Source organism: Stigmatopora nigra, chromosome 6, assembly GCF_051989575.1.
Source record: "Stigmatopora nigra isolate UIUO_SnigA chromosome 6, RoL_Snig_1.1, whole genome shotgun sequence".
NCBI lineage: Eukaryota > Metazoa > Chordata > Actinopteri > Syngnathiformes > Syngnathidae > Stigmatopora > Stigmatopora nigra.
Genome location: NC_135513.1, coordinates 9,439,389 through 9,458,112, shown reverse-complemented (window position 1 = coordinate 9,458,112; position 18,724 = coordinate 9,439,389). Strand labels below are relative to the sequence as shown.

The 18,724-nt window shown below is 37.9% G+C and overlaps 3 protein-coding genes across 6 annotated transcripts; 2 read left to right on the top strand and 1 right to left on the bottom strand.

Annotated features, from left to right (window-relative positions):
* The first annotated feature begins 372 nt into the window (after positions 1-372).
* nanos3 (nanos homolog 3) lies at positions 373-1,375 on the top strand. Its single transcript, XM_077719894.1, has one exon. It carries the CDS (start codon positions 492-494, stop codon positions 1,113-1,115), a length of 624 nt encoding a protein of 207 aa, XP_077576020.1. The 5' UTR covers positions 373-491; the 3' UTR covers positions 1,116-1,375.
* A 2,161-nt stretch (positions 1,376-3,536) lies between these two features.
* LOC144198271 (uncharacterized) lies at positions 3,537-7,669 on the bottom strand. 4 transcript variants are annotated; one of them, XM_077719189.1, is made up of 9 exons: positions 7,533-7,669; positions 7,037-7,210; positions 6,729-6,787; positions 6,489-6,586; positions 5,687-6,414; positions 4,673-4,970; positions 4,301-4,410; positions 3,860-3,961; positions 3,537-3,784 (listed from the first exon to the last, which is right to left on the bottom strand). In XM_077719189.1, exons 3-9 carry the CDS (start codon positions 6,769-6,771, stop codon positions 3,706-3,708), a joined length of 1,458 nt encoding a protein of 485 aa, XP_077575315.1. In that variant the 5' UTR covers positions 6,772-6,787; positions 7,037-7,210; positions 7,533-7,669; the 3' UTR covers positions 3,537-3,705. The 4 variants fall into 4 exon arrangements, with proteins under 4 accessions (XP_077575315.1, XP_077575317.1, XP_077575319.1 ...); XM_077719191.1 differs by having other exon boundaries at positions 7,058-7,210; XM_077719193.1 differs by lacking the exon at positions 6,729-6,787 and having other exon boundaries at positions 7,058-7,210; positions 7,533-7,668.
* On the top strand, positions 7,129-18,600 carry cc2d1a (coiled-coil and C2 domain containing 1A). The gene is given in 29 exon segments (XM_077719188.1): positions 7,129-7,329; positions 7,501-7,567; positions 7,644-7,773; positions 7,862-7,895; positions 7,897-7,963; positions 8,451-8,678; positions 9,127-9,442; positions 9,522-9,631; positions 9,706-9,778; positions 9,956-10,048; positions 10,139-10,266; positions 10,602-10,674; positions 10,751-10,878; positions 11,091-11,178; positions 11,271-11,347; positions 11,449-11,544; positions 12,394-12,513; positions 12,644-12,702; positions 13,218-13,334; positions 13,875-13,948; positions 14,020-14,078; positions 14,150-14,301; positions 14,379-14,469; positions 14,923-15,078; positions 15,349-15,480; positions 15,562-15,688; positions 15,895-15,971; positions 16,083-16,130; positions 16,224-18,600. Coding segments are annotated over 28 exon segments (2,943 nt in total). The 5' UTR covers positions 7,129-7,329; positions 7,501-7,510; the 3' UTR covers positions 16,257-18,600.
* Positions 18,601-18,724: the final 124 nt, after the last annotated feature.

Below are 18,724 nucleotides of genomic sequence, written 5' to 3'. Positions count from 1 at the left end.
GTTTTGTTTAAAAAACAACAACAACAAAACATCCTGCCTCGTACCACAACACCACCGGATGACTTAAGATATTTATTTATACTATTTAAAGAAATAACAGGAGCAAGGAGCGAGAAAAATTCAATTACACTTAAAATTACTCTGCCTTCCTTCCTTCATAAAAAAAATCTCTTTAAGAACGACATAGGCCGCATAAGTAGCTAAATAAAGCCCAGACTTAAATAATAAACATGTGTTCTGATGAATAAATCCAGTGTAATATATGACAAAAAAGGTGATATTTGGAATTTTCTCACTTAAAGTGAAAATGCAGTTTTTAAAAGTTCAAACCCCGCCCACTTTAGTTTTTTTTTTCATTCACGGGCCATAAATATCTTCCGGGATTACATACAATTCAAAGCGTGTTTCAGACAAGGATCGCGCCCACAACTTCTTTTAAATGTCGATACGGTGGGCAAAATTTACCATTTAACGGAGCATTTGAATGAATCATGACGCGGGGTAATTGGAATAACTCGCAGGCCTGGACGAAATCTAATGGAAAGGCTTTTCAGCCGTGGAAGGATTATATGGGACTGTCGCAGGTGATCCGAACAGTCATGGATTCGAACACCTCCACCCAAGTTCCAACCTGGCAACATGACAGAGAAACAGCGATTGATTCTCACCCGATTTACGCGAAAAGAAGCCCACCACCACCACCAAATGCTTCCTCACCTGTTTGCTTGGGAAACGCGTGCCTCGGATGGCTTGTATACCCAAGTAGAGACCCGGACATTGTCAGTGCCTTCCCGGCTTTTGGAGCGAGGTGCCTGCATCATTCGGGGGTGACTGAGTCGCATCAGCGTCAGAGATCGGTTCTCCAAGACTCATTGGCCAAATGCTGCAATTTTTGTAAGCGCAATGGAGAGATTGAGACTGTGTACACTGCTCACAGGCTGAAGAACGACGCCGGAGAGGTTTTGTGTCCCATCCTGAGTGAATACGTGTGCCCGCTTTGTGGAGCCACCGGGACCGCAGCGCACACCAAACGCTTTTGCCCCAAAGTGGAGAAGCCCTACCTGCCACTGTATACTAAAGTCAAACCGTTGAAACACGGAAATCCGACATTTTAATGACTGTGAACCGTTTGGAATCGTCTACTTGTGCTATGTGTTTTATTGCCTTTATTCGTGTGTGTGTGAAATAATGTGCATGTTCTTATCATACTTATTAATACGTTTGCTGTGGTTTTAATGTTAGATAACGGCTTGAAATTGTTTGATGTATTTCACAAGATGGCCTTACGAAGAATACTGAAAAAAGTAGTTTTTTTTTAATTAAGATTGTTTTCGTCTTGTACGAAATAAATTCTTAAAGTTTGAAGTGATGCTGAGATTACGTGTTTTTTTATCCCCCTCTGGAGTTTCATTCCATCCATTTTTAGCCGCTTTATCTTCATTAGGGTCGCGAGGGGTGCTGAAGCATATCCCAGCTGACTTTGGGCTAGATCAAAAGGTCCCGTCCGAAACACCCCTGTCCGTTGGTACATTCCAATTCACACTTCAAATAAGCAGGTGCAGTGTTTTTCTTTAAGGGACCATTTCCCGCAAGTGTCGGACACCCGTCGTGTATGTTGAAAGTGCTCTAATAAAATTGACCTGATAGAAAAGGTGCGATTTTAAGTGGATGTGGTTAAATGGCAGGTTTATGATTGGCCTTTTCTAGCGATGAAAGGTCGTGACCCAATAACACTTCAAGAAAAATAACAATCAAAGGATTGCGCCAGACATAATGGCGCTAGCGCAGGTGGTTATCAGCTTAATCGGCGATAGCCACTTTACGTGTGACAACTTGATCTATTACTTTGCTGCTTTTAAATCAGGGTGGTGGATCAGTGGTTAAGTCATCAGTCTCCCACCTCTGTGGTCCTGGGTTAAAACCCCAGTGCCTGCAAAAATTTTCCAAATAATATTCAGTTAAAAGAATAAGTTCTAATGCCCACAATTGTTCAGGTAAAAGTATAAGTATTAATGTCTAAGTGTCTAACTGAATAAGTCTTCATTGGTGGATGGAGCATTTTGTCCAAAAAATGACTAAGTGTTTAACCCCATTTCCTTGGATAAAACTATAAGTACTACTGCTTTCTCTTACAGGTTGGTGGCCCAGTGGCTAAGTCATCAGTCTGCCACTGGTGTGGTCCTGAGTTCAATTCCCAGTGCTGGCAAAGATTTTCCAAATATTCAGTTAAAAGAATAAGTTAAAATGCCTAAGTGTTTAACTTAATAAGTCCTTAATGGTGGATGAAGCATTTTGCCCAAAAATGACAACGTGTTTAACCCCATTTCCTTGGATAAAACTATAAGTACTACTGCTTTCTCTTACAGGTTGGTGGCCCAGTGGCTAAGTCATCAGTCTGCCACTGATGTGGTCCTGGGTTCAAATCCCAATGCAGGCAAAGATTTTCCAAATATTATTCAGTTAAAAGAACAAGTATTAATGTCTAAGTGTTTAAGTGTATAAGTCTTCAATGGTGAATGAAGCATTTTGTCCAAAAAATGACGAAGTGTTTTGACCCAATTTCCTTGGATAAAACGTTTCAACACCTATGTATAAGTGGGGCACGAGTTGGTGTAGTGGGTTGCACACTCGCCTTTGCACGGAGAGAACGTGAGTTCGCTTCCCGGTGTCGGCGGTTCACTGACCAAGCAAGCGGTCGAGGGTCGGCCGAAGGCCGACCCGAGAACGCCTTTCGCACAGACAGGTCCATCAAGTGTCTTCCGAACTGCCGAAGGCAGTTCGGAATATAACCTTTTGCTGAAAAGTATGACTAAGTGTTTAATATAAATTAAAAAGTTTTTTCTTTTTTTTTTCTTCTTGTTCCATTTTCCAGACTACTTGGTTCGGTGATCAGCCAAAGGTCGACAGTGGGAATCGAACCCAGGTCTCCCACACGGGAGTCCAGTGTTCTAACCTCTGCGCCACCAAGTGGCTTACACTTTTCTCTGTAATCATTTGAGTGTCATGACAAGAAATCCACAGAAACAACAAAGTGAAAATGTGTCCCAACCGAGATTTGAACCCGTCTCCCACATGGGAGTCAAGTGACTAAACCTCTACGCCACACTTTCTCTTGTCATTAATGGAAGGTCTTGACTACAACTGTATAGAGATCAGGTGACAATTGAAGGTTTGCAGATATTTTATGATAAGACAGAAGAGCAGTGGACCTAGAACTGAACCGTGCGGCACCCCAAATGTTATACGGCGACACTTAATTATAGCAGTTCATACAGATGAAATCGTCACCAAAAAATCCCATTGTTGAATAACAATCAGGCATTGGAAGCATTTATACATTAGATGAGTATTCTTTTCACCAAATACTGTTTTATTTGTAATAGAGTCATCTAAAGGAAAAACACTTTTAATTGAGTATCATTTTGAAGTACATAACAACTACTTTTATCTCTGTACAACCGGTTGCTTCTCTACTGAACTCCAAAGCCAATAGTAAAGGACTGTTAATGTGGGAAAAAATGACAGTGCACAAGAAATAAACAAGCAACAGCTTTACTTGGCAAGAAATCCAAAATGCCATAGAACTTATCATCAAAAAAGAATTTGTGCTACAAACTAATCTCTTGCCAAATGTCTCAATAACATAAGAAAAATATATTCTTATATTGACATTTGACTTAGGATCCTCCTGTATGTAGATGTATCTCAACGAGGTAAATTCCTTGAATTCTTGCTGGCACGCCGCATATTCTCAATCTCCCGATGAGCGGCCATAACAGTTCGACTGAAAGACAACGGATTGAGCTTAATCAGTAAATAAAGAATGAACCAGAATAATATAAGACTCAGATTGACCAACTTTAGGTAGGACAGTTCTTTGATGAGCCCACAGACCAATACTGAGCCATCTTCGTCATGGCTTAGGGGGTTGGCAGTTTTCTTCTTTATTGCTTGGTCCTCACTAGAGAAGAGGCATATCTCATTTTGTTGAATGCATTTGATATTCACTATGAACATTTATCAGATGTATAAAATCTACTGTCTTCTGAAAAACAAGTCTGTAAAAGTAGCAAAAAAGGCTGCTTTTGAAATTTGCACTACAAAAGTGTGGTAAAGCAATGGGGGGTCAAAATGCTCGTCATTGATCATTATCTGTAGTCCGGTCACACCCATACAGACATGATCAAAATCCTAAAACCAGTTGAAAAATAGCTAGTAGGTACCTTTTGCACATTAAGTCTTAACCCTTACATTTAGATTTCGATTAAGTCTGTCTATTTTTGACTGATTATCTACTCACCGTATTGGAAGTTTATTGAGCTTTGAGTCTGAAACGAAATCAGTGGAGTCCATGGATTGCGAGTGGTCTGTTTTTACAGCACAAGGATGAAAATCACCATCAAGAGCGGGCTGTGGGGAAAAAAAATTAAATAGCATGTTAATTTTTTTGCAATTCATTAATGTAATTAATCAGCCATGAAACAAAAAAAACAGGCACCTTAAGATTGACATCCATGGGAAATAACTACCAAATTTCATTAAGACCCATCTATAAATTATGGAGGAGCAGCAATTTTAATTCAGTAGTTAACCCTCCAAGCTCAGGCAGCTAACCCAGTGTACTCACCCAGAGGAAAATAGATGTTTTTTGCACTACCATCTGACAACTCACCTTCCTCTCCGAGCCACCAGAGGGAGCAACTGCAGCCTCACATAGTTTGACAGCATTCTCTTTCTTGGTGCTAGCAGATGATGTATCACAGATGCTATAAATCTTCTTATCGATTGTCATGGCAACACACTGTACCTCCAGGTCAACAGGAGTTAGGCTTGGTGATCCAGAGTCAACTTTTAAGGGAGATGTATTTTTCAAATGATGCTTCTCTTCCATTGCAATCTGGCAAATTGGCTTGTGCATTGGACCTCTCCCATCAGAAAGGGTTGCAAGAATTTGGACTTTTGTTTCTGGTCTGTGTTTGAACAAACATAAATGAAACTGTCTGAATGTAAATCAACCATATCGGAATACAATTGACATTGACATTAAAAAATGAAACAATCTAATCTAAGTAACGCAACAAAGCTGGCTATACACATACTTACAGTTGGTCTAAATTTAAGTATTTATTGTCGTTTGGTGGGAAATAAATCCAGACTCCCTGACTGTGGCAAAAAATTAAACTTACACATTTGCCAGACATGATCATGCTCATGCTAAGAATTATGATACATTTGCCACATTTTTCCATACAATATGGCACAACTAAAAGACAGCTCCATCTAGTGGATATATTACTCAACCCCCCACTAACTACTACTACTACAGCTCCACCTTGCGAATCTATAATAGCACCCCTGCACCATTAAGTACATGTATAACACAATCCCTGTCACTAATACTACAGCTACATTTAATGGATGTATAACACAATCTCCTACTACTACTACTTCTCCCATTACCTTCACTACCACCACCATCAGTACAACCACCAGTACTACTACAGCCTCTTATAATCTGGTGTGCCCCACATGAAACACATTTTAAGATAGGCCAATCATCAAATATGCGCCATATACTCTGCTTTGTCTTAATAGTGCAGAAAATACAGTACTTGACTTAGCAGTTATATAGCATTGGTTACTGTAACTAATCAATCATCAATATAATATATCCAGAGAGACTTACCTGACTGTGTTGGCATGGCTGGGGAGAAGAACCTCTTCCTGCTTCACTTCTCTATTCCCAGCGAAGGAGGTTGGAAGCATTGAAGGTGGTGAGAATGGTGATTCACTAAGAATGTTATGAATGGAGATTTGCATTTCAAATTTCTCAAAAACCTGTCCATTTGCACGCTTACTCATCTGTAAAAAATGACTTCTTTCCTTCACAGTCAGACCATATGTACCCATTCTTTTCCTCTTTTTGCATATCTCTCTTGCTACAGCTGCTTTGTCTTCTTGGGTGTCACCCATGCTCGCATTACCAAGTGCCACGACTTTTTGGTTTCTTTTGAAATCACTCTGAAAATCATCCTTTGTCATATTCTTATCTTCCCGAGCAGTTGGACCTGCTTCTTCAAATGCCAATAGAATGACATTGTGTTGATCAGTAGATGTTTGAGACTCAGTAGTGTCTTGCTCGCCAGACATTTTTTGTTCTTCGTCATCTTTTCCATTCTTGCTTTCATCCCTTAAAGGAGATCTCTCTAATTGAGAATCACTGATGGGCTGGCTAACTGTTGCTTCTTCTTGCTCATTAACAACCTCATTCACATTGGACTCCTCAGAATTCTGGTCGGGGATGACATCTAATTTGGTCAGTGAGGAATCTGATACTTCCTGAATTTGGACAGGCATTATTGCAGGCACCTGTAGAGGGGAGTGGGAAGACAAAAGTGCAGCAGGACCAGTATCCTGCAATAAAGGAGAAAAACTGTTGGCTTTAATAGAAAGGGCTTGGTATTTTTTCTATAACATATTCTGATTACCTGTTGTTTCAATGTGTCGTCCTGACTGATGGAGGAAAGAATGTCAAATGTCTTTTTTATTTTTCTGGGGGAAAGAAGCTCTGAAGGTTGTGAAGAATCTTGATGTAATGAAGGCCACATCAAATGTACAGTATGAAAAAAAAATACCGGTAAAAACAGTTCAATGTGACATATAGTATTGTAGTGTTACACACTAATATTTTAAAGTAGCACACAAAATGCAATGTCATGGTGCATTACCATCTTTAAAGTTTTCTTGGGTCTTGGGACTTTCTTCAGTCATCTTTTCTAATAGTTATCTTAATTAATATGTAAAATGAACAGAAAAGTTTACACATGTTAAAAAAAATCCAAAGGGAATGGTGTCAAGGTTGCACATTTTGGCTAGCTTAAAGACAACATGTTTGTTTCTATGAGCTAATGATGCGAATAATATTATGATTAAATAATTAACAAACTTACTTCAAACGTATTTATATATACACTTTATATGCATCCTGTGTTAATTCACTGATGATAAGTGATACAAAAATAAAATTCCTCCTTACTTGCGTTAAGTGTATATTCACCTGGTTCTGATGCAGAGCACGCCTCAATTATTTACGTCGCAAATTCTCGGTTTCCGTTTAGCCGTAAAGCACATTGTCCGTTGCCACGAGAGACGCAATGTAGGAAGTAACTCCAGTGTTATTGGCGTTCTTGTTTTGACAGCTGGGAGTCTGCTAACAAAAAACTGTCGCTTTAGAATTATTTTACCATTTATTTTGGAACAAAATTTAACACGTCTCGATCTGATTAGACCAGTTCTTGCAAACAGTCCACACTGCCTGAACGTGACAAGGTAAATCATCTTAAACCAGAGGTTTGACGCTCACTAAAACTGCGATGAATTGCATTTGGCTACCTGCCCAGAACTAATGAATTTATTTTTTATCTATTCTGTTTAATGCAAATCAAATTAACTGCCTCGTTGTCGTGGGCGGATTTAATTAGAAGCCACGTTTTAATTTAGGTAACAGTCGATGAATCGAAGTCGAAACCCACCTCCCCGGGGTCAAGGGGCTGCTCGCGCGAGGCAGGTAACTCAACACAGTTTTTGAACGAATTGTCCATTCTTGGGATTTCCTTGCTCCTTTATGTGTCTATTTGTCTCAGATGGGGCTGCTCCTTGACCTGAACCCTGACGGAGGTATGGATGATGACGCAAACGATGAAGATCTGGAGGCTGAGCTACACAATTTAATGGGAGGAGGAAATCCTCAAAGGAAAAAACGTGAAAGTAAAGGTAGATGACCACTCGATGGTTTATGCCCACGTTATTGTTTTTGCCCCACTGTACTGCTGATTTACAGTCAATGTTTTTTGTCACCTAGCTCCTGTTCCAATAGCAGATATTGAGCGAATGGCAGTGCATGAAAGACCTGGATGAAGAAGACATGGAGGATGATGATCTAGAAAACGATGAAGATCTGCTGGTAAAGTAAACTTGTAGAAATAATAATGCATCTGTGTACCATTCATGGTCACAGATAGGATTTTGAACTTCACTGCACAATTTTATTTGTAAAACACACCATACACTCATCTGTATAGAAGTATGAAATTTGATGATTTTCTAACTGGTGTTGATAAATATTTTTTGTTACATTGTAAATGTTCTTGAAGTTGTTTACATCCTTCCACTCATTTGGTGAGACATTTTTAAGATTTCCGTTTCTCCCAAAGACCAACAACAGTGAAGATGGAAAACTTAACCGCCCAGAATAATTAAGCAAATGAAGAACATTTTCATTGTAACTTTAAATTTTGGGTTGACTGAAGTATACTTTAAAAGCCTATTAATTGATCCATTAAAAGGCTGCATCATAGTTGGGTTGAAAACAATTATGGACAATTTAAAGGGGTTTCATTCTTTCATTTGTTCTTCCAAACTGCAAATTGAATACATTTGTTTCTTTATAGGCAGAGTTGAATGACGTTTTGGAGGATGAGGAGCAAAGTAGTCCTGCTCACACCTTACAACCTCATAGAGTAAGCGCCACATCCCAGTTTTCTCCTGTAAATTCCAGTGGTGCAGCTGGATCAGAGTCCCGCATATTGGAACGTATCGGGATGTACAAGGCTGCCATATCTAATGCAACTGCTTCAGGAGAATCAAGCAAAGCTCGAAGATATGATCGTGGATTAAAGGTTTTTAAACTGTCTTATTTCAAACCTATTTTCATTGAGATTAATTGGGATCAAATCTTGACCTGTGAATCATGATATGAATTGTTTTGCCTAATATGAGGCTATATGTACACACTAGTAATCTGTCATTGATGCAAAATGGGGCAAAATACACTTTTAGGAACAAAAGTTATTGGGACATAACATAAAAATAGATCGATTATAAATAGAGATCTTGTAATTGTTTCGTTTTATTCTTGTGTTTTGTTTAATGATTGTGATGTTCTAATATACCTTAAAGTTTAATTTTAATCTTTAAAACTACTAAGAACCTGATCATTGATCTCTTTGGTGAATTGTTCCAATCTTCCACATTCTGCCTGGCTATATAAAGATAAGTGCAACTAGCTTCTTTGGTGGCGAAAATCTGTAAATTATGGTAATAAGTTCCTATCCTTGCTCTCCTCAGACACTGCAGTCCATGCTTACATCAGTCCGGAAAGGAAAGCCCATCAATGAAGATGAGATGCCACCTCCTGTTGCAGTAGGTGGAAAACCTAGTGCCACAGCTGAGTCTGAATCTACGAAAGAACAACAAATACCAGAACCTGTGTTAATACCCTACCCTCCATTCAATCAAAAACCTGTACGGGAGGCAGAACCAGCTGCTCATAATACTAAGCCAGTCCATCTAGCTCCACCGCAGAGCCTGGCTACTGCCAGCACTCCTGGAACCCCAATGATCTCTCCACTGACACCCTGTCAGCCTGGAACACAACACTCAGGTTTTATGACAACATACTCAAAATTGTCTATATCTCTGTATCCCTGAAGAATAACGTGTTTTTTTGTCTATTCTTTCAGAGCTTAAACAAGCAGTGTTATCCCGACAAAGAGAATACAAGCTCGCAGCCTTACAAGCCAAACATACTGGTAACATTGGTCTTGCCAAAAAGCACTATGTCATTGCTAAGGTAACTTGTTAAAAAGCCACATTTTTTGTGTGTAGTTGAGTGGTAGAACATTTTTTTTGCCTCTTCATATTCAGAATCTGGACTCACTGGTGGAGGCTGTTGATAGAAGTGAACCAGTTGACCTGAGCTTGCTCCCACCATCCCCTGGTCAGTATATGTTGAAGTGTACCTCAATTAAATTCATTTCACTCCATTTACCAATTAAGCATTCAGGGTTAGGGTTTACTTTATCATTATTGTACTGCATCTGTTACACTTGTTTCCATTCACGCAGGATGTCTTCTGTGAAATTTGTCCCAACCACTGTTGTGTTATCATTCACAGGAGACGTAATTGATGAGACCCAAGCATCTCCTTCATCTAAAGTACAAACCGCTACAGTTCCAACACCCACACCCACACCGGAACCATCTGCTGGCAAGTAGCTAGTTCTGTTTGAGTGATTTACATTGGACGATAAAGGTGTTTCTGGATGTTGACCATTAATTATGCATGTGCCTTTTAAAGGCCTTCCTGCTCCCAGCAATCTGGCAGAAGCCTTGCAACAGAGGATGGACATATACAAAGCAGCAGCAAATGGAGCAAAAAACAAAGGAGATGAGCGGAAATCCCGCATGCATCAGCGCATTGTAAAGGTACGGTATATGTCGTGTAAATCAAAATAAGATTTTTACATTGGACAAAGCATGTTCTACCTGAGCTTGCTTGGGTTTTTTCTGGGTTTTCTGGCTAATTCAGGGTGTCTCCTGCCTCGTGTTCGAATGAATGTAAGACATAATGAATGTGCTGCTCTTGTTTATTCATTCATTCATTCATTTAGTCATTTTCTTTACTGCTTACCCTCATGCAAACGGCTGACTTACCTCACAATAGAACCAAGAACACAAAAATTGTTTCAAAAACCTTTCCAGTTTTAAATATTGCCATTTCCAAGAGTGCATGTAAAATGTACCAGTTGTTATTTTAACAGCAATACCAGGATTCCATCAAAGCACACAAAGCTGGTAGACCTGTGAACTTATCTGATCTGCCTGTACCACCAGGTAGGCTTTTGATTCTATACATGTATCATTTTATTGGTTGTAGAATCTTTAGTACATCTTTGTATGGCTTTTTTAGGTTGTCCACCATTGCAAGGTTCGGAGAGCGATAAGCCAAACTTTATGGGTGTGTTAGAAACTGCCATGAAAATTGCAAATCAGGATCCAGATGCAGAAGATGACGACACTGCAAACGAGATGGACAAGGTAAAAAAACAAACAAAATTTCCCTTTAGAGTCCAACTATGTATTCTATTGTATTATGAAGAACTTATCCACTTTATTGTAGCATAATAACATAATCAGATATGTACTGTTAAACTATACTATGTAATATGTTTTATGAGGAATTGGCAGTTACTATTTTCACTGTTTCATCAGTATTGTTATATTCATTAAAGATAGTTCTTTTTCCTTAGCCCTCTGTGCATCAACCAGCACAAAAAGCCAAATCTCCAGCGTCTCAAGCCCCTAGTGCTTCCACATTACCAAAACTGGGCGGCAAAGGTGTGTTGGCGGTTTCTAAACCATGCCCACATATCCACTGTGTGATTACTCCCTGAGGCCATCACTTATTTTTCTCCTAATCATCACTTTAGCTCAACAGCAAGTGGATTTCCTGTTGCTACGGCGACAAGCTTTTTTGCGTGTAGCACTGCACTCAAAGAAAATGAAGGTAGAGTTGGTTTTCCATGGTTAGATTGTGTCCCGTACGTTTATGTGTTTCTGTAAGCTTTACACAGTAGCCCTTAAAAATGTCTTGATCAAATATTGTAGGATATGACAACAGCAGCGCAGCACCTCAGACATGCCAAAGGACTCGACCCAATGATCGAAGCTGCCAAGTCTGGTCTTCTTGTCGATATCACCAAGGTTGGAAACATATCCTTATAACTAATCATAACTCATGAAAAGCAAGGTTGTGTGAGCTTCTGTCTAATGTTCTTTTGTTTCCTCTGCTCTCCTTCTATTTTTCATTTTTATATTTTTCAACATTAAAAATAAACTACTTTTAGATGCAGTCTTCTTTAGTTCAGAGAAAATATGAAGAAATCATGCATATCCAAATTTGGGACCAGTTTTTTTTTTTTGAGTCACTAAAAAAGTTCAACATCATAAATTTATGTAGGCGGGTACAGATAAAAAATACATTATTTATGTGTTTGTGAGTGAGAAAAAGAAAGAGAAAGTATCCTTGTGATATGTTGACGAATGTGTGAGATCTGTATCCCCAATGACTTGTTCAGCCTACCATGCATGTCTTTGGAATGTGGGAGGAAACTGGAGTACCCAGAGAAAATCTACACAGGCTCAGGGAGAACTTGCAAATTCCACAAAGGTGGACCAACCTGGATTTGAACCCAGGTCCCCCACTGTGAGGCCAATGCACAAACCACTCATCCACCGGGCCACCATATCACAATGTAATCATAATGTAATCATAATGTAATCATAATGTAATCATAGTGTAATCATAAAACTATTATTCCTGTGCGTCTGTTAGCTTACATTATAATTCATTATTATGATTATTTTTTAAAAGCTTCGTATTCACAACTCGACGTAGAAAGTTTATTTGACAACAATAAAAGGATAAACATTAACTTTAATTGTTTTTTTGTCTGTCTTTTGGAAGTTAGTGTCTTTTTTCATGTCTAAAATATTTCAAAAATAGAAATGTTTATATAATTCATAGTTTCATCATGTTTTTACTTCTCTCAGATACCTCAAAGTCCAGTCAGTGAGGATGAGTACTTGCTTGCTCGTTCACGTACATCTCTCTCTCCCCGTACCAGTGAGCAATATCATGGCCTTATGGATCTTTTGCGGAAACAGCATGAGGTTGGGAGTTATTTCTTGCCTTTCTTTAAAGCAGCTCTAGAAATTATACATACAAGATGTTGAATTATGCATTTGTGGCTGCAATCTTTTACACTGCATCTGCTTTTCTCTCCAACAACTCGATCTCCAGGAATGTGTGAGTAAATCACAGCAGTTCATTCAGATGGGCATTATTGGCGAAGCTCTCAAGTAAGGACGTGTTGCAATAAGTTTCATTTGAAAATGTTCACTAATTTCAAAATAGTTCATACTTTTCTCTCTCCCTTATGAAAAATTTGCAATCTGCAGGGCTCAGATATGAATATATTTGCTATTTGTGGGGGCAAGGGCTGAAGCTGGATTATGAATAGTGAATATCTGCTATTAATTATTATATAATAAAGACTGATGTGATTTTTTATATATATATATATATATATATATATATATATATATATATATATATATATATATATATATATATATATATATATATATATATATATATATATATATATATATATATATATATATATATATATATATATATATATATATATATATATATATATATATATACATACACACACACATATATATATGTATAATATAAATACAACACAAACTTAAAATACAGTATAAAAAGAAAGCTTCAAAGTCTTTGCTTTAAGTCCTCCTTACCATGAATATATGTGTATTTAAAGTCTGTATCTACTTTTCTCCAGGTCTGAAAAGCTTATAGAGGAGTCGTTCAAAAGTATAGAGATGCTGAAGAATGCCCACAGCAAAGGCCAGCCAGTGCCAAAGTGTCGCACTGAAGAGAAGATCTTCACTGTTGTCAAGTCAGCAACACACTCTTAGCTGTTGTTTTTCGACATTTATTTATTGTTTGATTTTAGAATTTGAACTTGACGTAAAAATAGGTTATTCCAGAAAAATCAATTCTGAAATGCTTTCACCTTAAGGTGTGTATTCAATGAAGTCATAACACTTCTTTTTTGGGTAATACTAAAACTATTTCATTTATCATTTGCCTAGTATGTACTGTATAAAAATTTTCTTGATTGTTTTCAAGATTTATAGGATAAACACTGTCGTCACATAACATTAGTCCATAACAAGACTCTCCAACAGACACATAACAATGAAAAGTTCTCAAAGTCTAAAATCACATTTTGTATGTATTTATTTACTCTTTTCATATTACCTTGCTTCTTTATTTTATTGACAATAACTCTCTATGACAGATTTTTCATGGGCTTCAGTGGTAGCCTTATGAGCCGGGATCTAAATTACTCAAATGTACAGTCTGAATTGTTTGGATCACAGTGTTTTTCACTAATTGATGAGTGTTACTCATATTGAGCTGTCCGTTTCTGTAGGAACTACCCCAACCTTGCTCCTAATGACATGATACTCTATATCATTAGAGGCATTAACCTACCAGTTCCCTCAGGTAAGCAGATTTCTACCACTCTGCTCAAGATGATATTGTATGTCAATCATTACATTCTTTCCTGCATTCAGGTGTGTCACCTAATGATCTCGATGCTAGTGTGAAGTTTGAGTTTCCCTTTCCCAGTGTGGTAAGTTCCTTTCAAATACAGAGAGAGAGAGAGAGCAGACAGGTGTATGACTTCACTCGTTGTATGCGTAGGAGGAAGCACAGAGGGACAAAACCACCACAGTAAAAAGCACGAGCAGTCCAGAGTTTAAAGAGCAGTTTAAACTCAACATCAATAGAACACACCGTGGGTTCAAACGAGTCATCCAGTCCAAAGGCTTCAAATTTGAAATCATCCACAAGGGGTATACTTTTAAATTCCTATGATGTTGACACCCAAATGATGGCATTTGTCAATAAAATCATCTCATGCATTTTTCAGAGGCCTCTTTAAAACGGACAAGATTGTTGGAACAGCTCAGCTGAAGCTTGATGCTTTGGAAAACCGCTGTGACATTCGAGAGATCATAGAGGTGAGTTCTTTTCATTTATTTTCCAAACTGCTGATCCTCACAAGGGTTACGTGGGGTGCTGGAGCCTATACCCCAGCTAACATCAGGCACCTGGCGAGGAACACGCCTATATCCGATTATTATCATTATCATTATTCGACCGGAGGTTCGAGGCCCCAAAGGGGGTGAGACCGACGGTCATTGATAGGGAGGATTCTGTTAGTGTCTGTGTCACGTCTGCGTCGCAAAATTCACGATTGGCTGGTTGACATCACTAGATGACTAATGTAGCGATATTGTCCAATTCTGACGATAACAGACCAACTTTTGGTTTTCCTTAATGCAACTTTTCGCTTCATAGGTAGCATACGATGAAAATATGTTACCTTTATTAATTTATAACATGTTAATGTGGACACTGTCAGCAGATATGCATTTACTTCTGCACATTAGACTGAGGTCTGTTTTTCTCAGGTGATGGATGGGCGTAAATCCACAGGTGGCAAATTAGAGGTGAGGGTTAAGATTAGAGAGCCCATATCCGGAGTTGAACTCCATTCTACGACCGAGAAGTGGCTAAAAATTGAACCAGTCTCTGCACTATCACCTCCAGAGAAACAAAAAGTACGGGTGAGTTAATTTTTTTAATGTGGAAAATTTTCATCATCATCATCATCACATTTTCAACCTTAAAATGTGTTTATTTTACTTTCAATTTTTTGGGGGAACATGTTTATGAACCATAATTGATCATATCAATTTAAATATGGCTCAACCTTACTTTTCACTGATCCAAGCTGTCCTTTGTCAATTTACGCACAGTGGTCATTGAGCCAGTACTCATCTGTTTCTAAAAAAAACAATCTTAATATGCCTGTATGTCTGTTCATATGAAAATAGGCTCCATCTCCTCGCTCTAAACCCAGGCATGATGGGGACAACAGGAGCAGTCACTCTAGCAGTTCTCCTCCACAGTATAAGTTGCACAGCTTCAGCCTTCTCAACTACGACAAAGATCGGTTGGAAAAAAAGGTAGTTTTGTGTATGCAGTTGATTGCATAGAATGCATTTCATTGATTTAAGGTTCCCTCAGTCAATGTCCTTCTATGTTAGATTGCAGAGTACCAAAAGAATCGACGGGATCCCCCTCCTGATGTCATTCATCAGTACAAAGAAATCACACACAGGCTGCAGTGGCAAAAAGCCCAGCTGGAGCGAGCATCTCCTGCTCAGCTTTCAGGTGACACACAAAAAATCCACCATAAATTTCAGTTTATCACAATACCGTTTCCTCCTACATCATTATAGTCCAGGGCATCTTATTTGTGAACAAATGCAGTTTTCTTGTGAAATCATTTGGGTGTGATATGTAGTGCAGTTCATTTTAGAGTCCTTAAATGATGATGTTCTCGCCGCATAACCCAATTTTTCTTTGTCCGTGTGTAGATTATGAAAATGTGCTTTGGCGCTTCACTCAGGGACTTGCTGACTCTGTGAAGAAATTCTCAAGTCAAGGCAATAGGGTAAATGGGGGGTCAGAGCTGACTGCATTATATTTGTAATTCATTTTCAGTCTGTTTTAAGGTAACAATATGTAAAATATGTAAAGCCTATATTCTTTTTGCCGTTCCAAGGATGCTGCCAAGGATGCTCTGGGTAGGATGAAGATGGTCGAGGCAGAGGTAAGAATTGCTGAATTACTAATATAGTTTTGCACCATCGATATATTAGTGCATTTGCAAAGGATTAATACCCTTTGTCTTTTGATTCATCAGCTGGAATCACTGAAAAGGAAACTCGCTGGATAGGAATGTCTAGTTCAGTTCAAGTAAGAATTGTTTGGATTACTGTTGCTTCTTTTGCTCGCTTTTCTTTCTCATTAAACACAGATAAAGCACTATACAATACACTATAAACATAAACATTTAAACACTCCGCACTAAATACATTTTGACATTGTTTTGTGCTTCATGTCCTTGACAAAAATAATTGACCCACTCACTCGTGCTTACTCAATTCATATATTTTTGTAAAGATATACAAAAAAACTGAAAAAAATACGCATAGTGAAGAGGGACCTTAATCAAAAGGGTATTATATTTTTATATGAAAGGAGAGAATAGCCTATTACTCTTAAATTGGAACTAAACCCAACTTTCTTTTTGCCTATGCAATTAATCTAAACTCAATATTGTATTTTGATAAATTGAGTTCATGGAGAAAGAGTTAAAAATTGGACAAAGTAATTGAACAAAATCTAATGGCGACCTAAAGTAACCTCCCAATTCCTGTGGGTAGTTATGATGTTTATATTTGATGGCCAGCATGGCGGCTCTCTCAAATCAATTCACATAAATAAATGATTCTGTTTAATTGTTAATCCACAACTACCATATTTGCTGGAATAGAAGAATTTCATATTGTTAGCACATTCAAAGTATTCTTCCACTAAAGGGTTTAGTTCCACTTTAAAGTAAAAAAAAAACACTAAAGAAAAACCTAAGAGTTTATTTTCAAACACACATGCATGAAAATGTGTATGTGCTAGACGAGGTATTTTAACCCCATTCCTCCTTATTTTATGGACATAAGGATTTTTAAATCTAATCTGTCTGCTCCAATGTTCCCAGATTACTGTAATCTGCTGCATTTGCCATGGTGTGATATGAGAGTAAAAAATGGGGCTTTGGGGCACCACAGCCTACATCCCATAATGAGGGATTAGTGTTTGTGTCACCAAGGAGACAACTAGATCAGACATAAAGTCGCCTTTGGGTTTGTAGAAATGGGGGTGTGTTAACAGTGTGCTATGAATGTGGTAGGAGTTTAGCTCTGCCTTCTTCATCAGCCACTTGCTTCTTGTCACTTCCTTCACCTTTTCTGTCTTCACACTAATTCCTTCACATTCCCTCAGAGATTACTCAGAGTTACATGCAGCTCAATTTGGCTTGTCCTCCAACTCTTAAAACAGACTTAAATCCTTACTGCTGTCTACTAGAAAATAATTAACAGCTGATAGTCTTTACTATGGTTTCATTCATACAAAACGTAGGCAGAACTTCGTTTTTTTTTTTTTTTAAAGTTTCTTTATGCTTGCCTCCCAAACAATCCTGAAGAAGGTTGGGTTCTCAGTTATAACTTTAAGTTTTTTGGGGGTAATTTTTTTTCCTGAATTCCAGATAATATTTAAGGATTCTTATCAAAATTTAGTTTTCATTTTTTCTACATAAACCAGGCAAAAGACACATTACTGCATACTTCTTAACTTTACTGTAATGACTACATTTGTTATGTTACTTTGCATGAGAAAAAAACAGAAACAAAGCAAACAATCAACAAATAATGAAAATGACTAATGCTTTAAACATTTCTATACATTTGAGCATGTTAGTAAATTCGATAAAAAAAAACATGCAATTCAACTTCAAGAACTATTGTTTTGTTTTACTCATATATCGTCTGATCTCATACCGGGTAACTATTAGATCGCCTCCAAACTCATAAACACAACTTGACACTTTATCCACTCTTTGGGGGAAGAGGCTGTCTTGTTGTCATGGTGACAAGATCATTAGCATTCAGCGTGGATTTTGCGTGATTCAAGTTGGGCATAAGTGCATATTGCAAAAGTTTGCTTGTCAGGTAATAGTACATGTACACTTAGAATCATTTTTACCTCTATTAAATCATCCCACCTTTTTCTCTGTAATGAAGCTACATTACATTGAAAAAAAGTCATTTTACTGTATGTGTGGGTTATTGTCTGTCATTTCAACATTATAATGGTCTGATCTCCAGAAGTATATACCTATCCCTCTTGTCTTGGGTAAACCAATCACTTTTTTTCATTCTGTTTCTTCATCTAAGGGCAATCAGAATAGCATACTGGATATATATTCAGAACGACAGCATATGATGTTTTGTCTCTATTTTCAAGTGGTTGTCACAATGATTTTGCCAACTAATGATCAATGGAAGGTGACTTTGTAGTTATTTCTGTACATACCAGCTTTATTTTACTTGGAATAAATGGTGAACTGTATGGGTTTGTCTCACTGCAATTTGATACACTGGTTAATGACACATTTTTGAAAAAAAGCAATACGTTTCTGTGCTTAATTGAGTTAAAATAAAACACCATGTGATGCCATATAGGGAGAGATTTTTTTTTATATTCTATGTGCGTGTATCAAAATGTTGGCTCTGTACATGATGTGCTGATATTGCTATCATTATCTTGAGTGCTATTATTTTTTTAAAGATCTATATGGCTATC

Bases quoted from the DNA above. Each gene is read 5' to 3' on its own strand.
- nanos3 (XM_077719894.1), top strand. From the start codon at position 492: ATGACGCGGGGTAATTGGAATAACTCGCAGGCCTGGACGAAATCTAAT.
- LOC144198271 (XM_077719189.1), bottom strand. From the start codon at position 6,771: ATGACTGAAGAAAGTCCCAAGACCCAAGAAAACTTTAAAGATG. The intron at 4,971-5,686 runs GTAAGTCTCTCT...GTTCAAACACAG, and splicing joins AGCCATGCCAACACAGTCAG to ACCAGAAACAAAAGTCCAAA. The intron at 4,411-4,672 runs GTGAGTTGTCAG...TTTTCCCCACAG, and splicing joins CTGGTGGCTCGGAGAGGAAG to CCCGCTCTTGATGGTGATTT.